The following is a 6,000-nucleotide window of genomic DNA, read 5'->3' as shown; positions in this document are numbered from 1 at the left end:
AGAGCTCTGAGACACAAGGTCCTTTTAAATATCAAAATTCATTAAGATCCAATCACCCACGCGCAAGTTAAAAATACCTCATTTTTCTAATTTTTCCTCTCCCTTCAGCCCCCCCCCCCCCCAGATGGTTGAATCGGGGAAATCAACTTTATCAAGTCAATTTGTGCAGGTCCCTGACACGCCTACCAATTTTATTGTCCTAGCACGTCCAGAAGTACCGAACTCGCCAAAGCACTGGACCCCCTAACTACCCCAACGAGAGTGGATCCAGTCCGGTTTCGTCAATCACACATCTACGACATTTGCTTATTCTAACCACTAAGTTTCATCCCGATCTCTCCACTCTAAGCGTTTTCCAAGATTTCCGGTTTCCCCCTCCAACTGTCCCCCAATGTCACCAGAACTGGTCGGGGGTTTAAAATAAGAGATCTGAGACATGAGTTTCTTCTTAATATCAAAGTCAAAAATACCTCACGGGCGGTCACCCGCTCTTAAGTTAAAAATACCTCAATGTTTTAATGTTGCCGAATTAACACCCCTTCCAACTCCCCCAAAGAGAGCGAATCCATTTCGGTTATGTCAATCACGTATCTAGGACTTGTGCTTATTCTTCCCACCAAGTTTCATCCTGATCACTCCACTCTAAGTGTTTTCCAAGATTCCCCCCCCCAAATCCCCCCCAATGACACTGGATCTGGACGGGATTTAAAAACATGAGATCTAAGTTACGAGGTCCTTCTGATATGAAATTTCATACAATGAAATTCAAGATCCGATCACTCCTTCGTAAGTTAAAAATACCTCATTTTTTCTAATTTTTCAGAATTAACCCTCCCCCAACTCCCCAAAAGAGAGTGAATCCGTTCTGTTTATGTCAATCACGTATCTAGGACTTGTGCTTATTTTTCCCTCTAAGTTTCATCCCGATCCCTCCACTCTAAGAATTTTTCAAGATTTTAGGTTTCCCCCTCGAATGTCACCTGATCCGGTCGGAATTTAAAGTAAGAGCTCTGAGACATGATATCCATCTAAATATCAAATTTAATTAAGATCCGATCTAATTTTTCCAAATTAACCGTCCTCCCAGTCCCCCCCCCCCCCCAGATAGTCGAATCGGGGAAACAACTAGTTCAAATTTAATCAGGTCTGGTCCCTGATATGCCTGCCAAATTTCATCGTCCTAGCTTATCTGGAAAAGCCTAAACTAGCAAGACCGGAGCTGACAGACCGACAGACCTACAGAATTTGCGATCACTGTATGTCACTTGGTAAATACCAAGTGCCATACAAAATAATTTTTCTCTGGGGACGGAATATTTGGTTGAAGGTTGGCTTCAGTATGACTTATTTTGGAAAAGGGTTATTTCCAGGCTTTGGGCAAGCCATGGGTAGAAGTAGTTATAGGCCCTACTAAACTGAAGGAAAACTCGACTTTCTTAAAACCTGAAACCCCCTCCCCCTCGCCCTATTTTAGATATGGCTTGTGATACCAGAGCTCGATATGAGCCCTGATCCTAGTCATCTTTGGTCTAGCTTTCATTTGGATCCATTGCTCCATTCGCAAGTTATACTAAATTAAACCAAAAGCTTGACTTTTTTCAGCACTTAAACCCTCTCTCCCTCGTTCTATTTGAGCTAGGGTTTTCATCTAAAAACTTGAAGCCTGTCACGGTCTTAGGCTACTTTGGTTCAATATTCACTGAGATCCATCAATCTCTCGCAAGCTACACTGAATTAAGTGAAAAACTCAACTTTTAATTAAGCTTGGGTCTCCATCCCAGAACTCAATGCATATCATACTCTTAGGCATCTTTATTCAATTTTCATCGAAATTCATCTCCATATGCAAGTTACAGTGAATTAAATGAAAAACTCGAATTTTTTTTAACACTTAAAGCCCCATCGCCCTAATTAAGCTCAATTGTGTTGCGAGAGCAACACTTTGGTTTTGTCGTGTTTTTTTTTTTTTTTGTTCCTAGCACCCCGATTTCAGCTTATTCCTAGAAAGTGGTAAGGGTCTAACCTCTGCGGTTTTTACGGAAAGTGTGGACCTTAGGCCGGATTGATGAATATGACTTTACATTTTGGAAAGCTTCGTAGAACTCTTGCCTGGGGCCAAAAAGGATGGTTTTTGCTTGTCCTTGAGCCAGAGCCTATAGTGTGTGAAGTGAAGAGGAGTTGTATAGCCTATGTCAGAGAGGACTATCTTAAGTTATGCAGCCAAGCTTTCGTTTCATCAAACCATGTTTCTGCTTTCGAGTGGAAAGCTCCGTTCTAGCAGGCAAGCAGGCAGGCACCAGTTTCAAATTGAAGATGGACTAAAATCTATAAGTGTTAAATATATGCGACAGTTACCCTGCCCCACAGCCAATATATCTTCTTTGAGTGATAAATAGAAAAATTTAGAGAAGCAAAAAAGCGGCATTTTCCCACGGGTCCGAAAGTGCTGCCATCTATTGTTTCTACCCATTTCTGTTCGTGATTTCAGCTGAGTTTATCATTCGGTTTTTCGCACTTGGATTGCGGCAGAGAAATGGTATCATATGTGCCTCTTAAACTTTAAAAGTTCTCTCATTGCTAAAGAAATTAGAGTTTATCCTTTGCTCCTTTCTAAGTGATAACGTTATAAACTTGGTCTACGGCAAAAAAGTCAACTTTTGAACCAAGACAGATAGATTTTTTTTCGACGGCAGTCAATAGCTCTTGATGAGCTGATCAAAGTAAATGTCATCCATTTTTTTGTACAAAAATTCCTTCATGGGATATACCAGTTTGAAAGTTTAAAGGGGTTGACAACTTCAGTAGTAAGGTACACACTGAAACCAAAAATAGGCCGATACACAATTGTGAGACATATAGGGGAGTTGTAAGCAACAGTCGGCTGTTAGCTCATAATCATCCTCGACAATGAGGGGTTCGCAACTCTTACTAGTTGGTGTACCTATTTTTTGTTTCCGTTGTATTTGATGGTAAGACCAATTTGGTTCCAGTGGTAAGACATGTAGGGGACTTGTAAGTAATAATCGGCTGTAAGGCTACAATCATCTTTAGCAATGAGGAGTTTGCAACTTTTGCGAGTTGGTGTACCTAGTATGTATTTTAGCATCCTTACAGATTAACAACTTCAGCGTTTAGTCGCAGCGAGGAAACAAAACCAAAGTGTTGCTCTCGCAACACTTTACTCGGCGAAGCCGAGCAAAGGTTGCCGCAATACCTCACGTTGCCCATGCAACACAAATCTAGTTTTAATCCAAATAGTTCAATTTCAATACAAATCCGCTATACTCGATTGCACAGACGGACGGACAGACAGACAGATCTCAAAAACCTATCTTGATGGATATTTTCCACTGTCCAAATAGGTGATGATACCTGCATGATGATATGCCATTGTTTTTCTTGTTTTGGATCCAATTAGCCAACATGGCTACCTAAGACGCTGTAAAATCCGTCTGTCCGTCTGTCTGTGTAATCACGTATAGGGGGGGGGGGGGGGAACGTTGGTTGGATTTGGATGAAAATTTTGATGGCCAGATTTGGTGCCAAGGATCATGAGATACATCAAGTTGAAAGATGAAGACCCTAGCTCAAATAAAACCGGGGGGAGAGGGCTTTACCAGCTAAAAACAGTTTTTCGTTTAATTCAGAGGAACTTACGAATGGAGTGATGGATCTGAATGAAAATTGACCCTAGCTCAAATAAAACCGGGGGGAGAGGGCTTTACCAGCTAAAAAACAGTTTTTCGTTTAATTCAGAGGAACTTACGAATGGAGTGATGGATCTGAATGAAAATTGAACCAAAGAGGCCTAAGACCATGACACATATCAAGTTTTGAGATAAAGACCCTAGCTTAAATATAACAAGGGGGAGTGGGTTCTAATTCCTGAAAAATTTAAGTTTTCTGTTTAATTTAGTATAACTTGCAAATGGAGTAACGGATCCGAATCTAAACTGGACCAAAGATGCCTAAGATCGGGGCTCATATCAAGTTCCGGTATCACAAACCCTATCTCAAATAGGGCGAGAGGGAGAGGGTCTCAAGTCTTAAGAAAGTTGAGTTTTCCTTTAATTTAGTACGGCCTATAACTTAGGAATGGAGTGACAATCTGAAGTCAGATTCGTCTGAATACCTGAATTTGCTGAAACGAATTTGACAAAATACCACTGCATTGGATCCTGCTAGAATTACCTAGACTTGTTTATTGCAGACAACATTTAGATGGGCAAAGATTCATAGCTTCAGTAGTTTTACCAATAATATGGTCCTGAAGATGATGAAATGGTAGAAATCTGGTTCAGTTGACGAGATGACAAAACTTAAACATTAATTGTAGAAATATAAGCCCTAATGGACTATAGCATGCAACATTTAGCACAAAACAAGGGATTTTAACTCACTGTTGACCAGTGAACTGCGAAATAATTTCAATTTTCTTTGTTATATAACTTTTAAACAAAAATTAAACCAAGTGTTAATAATACTATAATTTTTTTTTGTCAAAAACAAATACCTTATTTCATATCCAAAAATAGGGCATGGAGGTATATCTGAGTTTACTCTAAATCTAAAGGGTGATGTTTTCTTGTACATTGCCAAAGCACGGACACACAAAAGCTATATCTGAGTTTGCTCTAAATCTAAAGGTGATGTTTTCTTGTACATTTCCGAAGCACAAACACACAAAATTTTCGTGACAGAGGTAAAGTATTTGAAAAACAAGTACATTAAAAGTATCTTAAGTAAGAAGTATTTCGTAATCTTACTTAAGTATCAAGTAATAAGTACACCCTAGAGTTTTTACTTAAGTACAAGTACAAGTAATAGAAAATTTTACTTAAGTAGTACTTCAAGTAAAAGTACTTCAAGTAAGTGACAGCACTGCTATCAATACTATACTAAATTCTCAATCTACATTAATTTTTTTTTTGACTGAACGCAGCTTACAGGTTTTACAAATGACCTCTAACAACAGCAGCGTCAGAGGAAATTAAACACCATTTGAAAAATATGTACTTAATGAGATTCAGCTTTTTTTAGAATATTTATGGCTCCAGGCTGCTTAATACTTACGTTCAGATATGCCATAGATATTTCTCTAAATTTGCGTCAATTTGATTCCTTTCAAAGGAATCACTAGACGAATTATCAGGGACAATATTTTTCACAAGGCGACTCCGAAAGGTGTAGCCTCTTAACAAGTAATACTTCAAAACCCAGTGCGGGGAGTGTCCTCTTGTAGGTAATCTAACCATACAAAGTTTAGGCGTGTTTGCCGCATTGGCTTTGCAAAAAGGTGGCACAGGTGGATGTACAGGGACTAGTAAATTAATTGACAAAATTTCTCACATTAATCACGTCATTCACGTCACTGTGTTTTGATTGTTTTTCTCTGTTTTGTTTTTCTCTTTGTTTTGTTACGTTTGTGGTATTTATCTTACACTACTGGCTTTTGGTGTATTTACCAATCGAGCTTGTGTTTGTCAACTTTGTGCGTCTTTGCCGCTTTGACTTTGCAGGCAGTGGTACAAGTAGAGATAATAGGTACTTCTAGAGGGGGATTGATGTACTTCTAGTAAATAGTTGTGGCATCCCGTGATATCTCTCAGTGAGAGGTTGTGAAGTTACCTGATCGGTGCTACAACCCATCTTTGAGGCCCTAGTTTGGATATTCTGGAGTGGTAACAGATGGTTCGAGGAGCCCTTAGAATAACCAGGCAATCATATTCGACAACATACCCATTGCGTGACTGAAACAAAGGGATAATGAAGCTGGATGGTTCTTAAAATAAACAATCAAGCCCAGCTGTCTCACGTGCTTTGGCAACGACACTGAAGTTTCCAGTGAACTCAGGGTTCAAACGAGGATGTCCCCTATCATCCATATTGTTCAACTACGCAATAGGTTGGATAATGAACAACACCCGAAGGAATTACAATGAATTCGTCTTTGGACAACAGGACGGTTTTCTCCAATCCTTGACATACTTGGATTTTATC

General features: G+C 39.5%; 1 protein-coding gene across 1 annotated transcript in view; it reads right to left on the bottom strand.

Moving 5' to 3' along the window:
• Positions 1 to 5,075: 5,075 nt before the first annotated feature.
• LOC136035239 (uncharacterized) overlaps positions 5,076 to 6,000 on the bottom strand; it is a 36,964-nt gene continuing 36,039 nt past the window's right edge. The window contains exons 8-9 of the mRNA XM_065716897.1: positions 5,816 to 5,894; positions 5,076 to 5,320 (exon numbers count right to left, since the gene is read on the bottom strand). Coding sequence (XP_065572969.1) covers positions 5,076 to 5,320; positions 5,816 to 5,894 — 324 coding nt within the window. The remainder of the gene's footprint in view (positions 5,321 to 5,815; positions 5,895 to 6,000) is intronic.

The sequence above is a fragment of the Artemia franciscana genome, chromosome 2 (assembly GCF_032884065.1).
Source record: "Artemia franciscana chromosome 2, ASM3288406v1, whole genome shotgun sequence".
NCBI classification, from domain to species: Eukaryota; Metazoa; Arthropoda; class Branchiopoda; order Anostraca; family Artemiidae; genus Artemia; species Artemia franciscana.
This window is presented reverse-complemented; position numbering and strand designations above follow the sequence as displayed.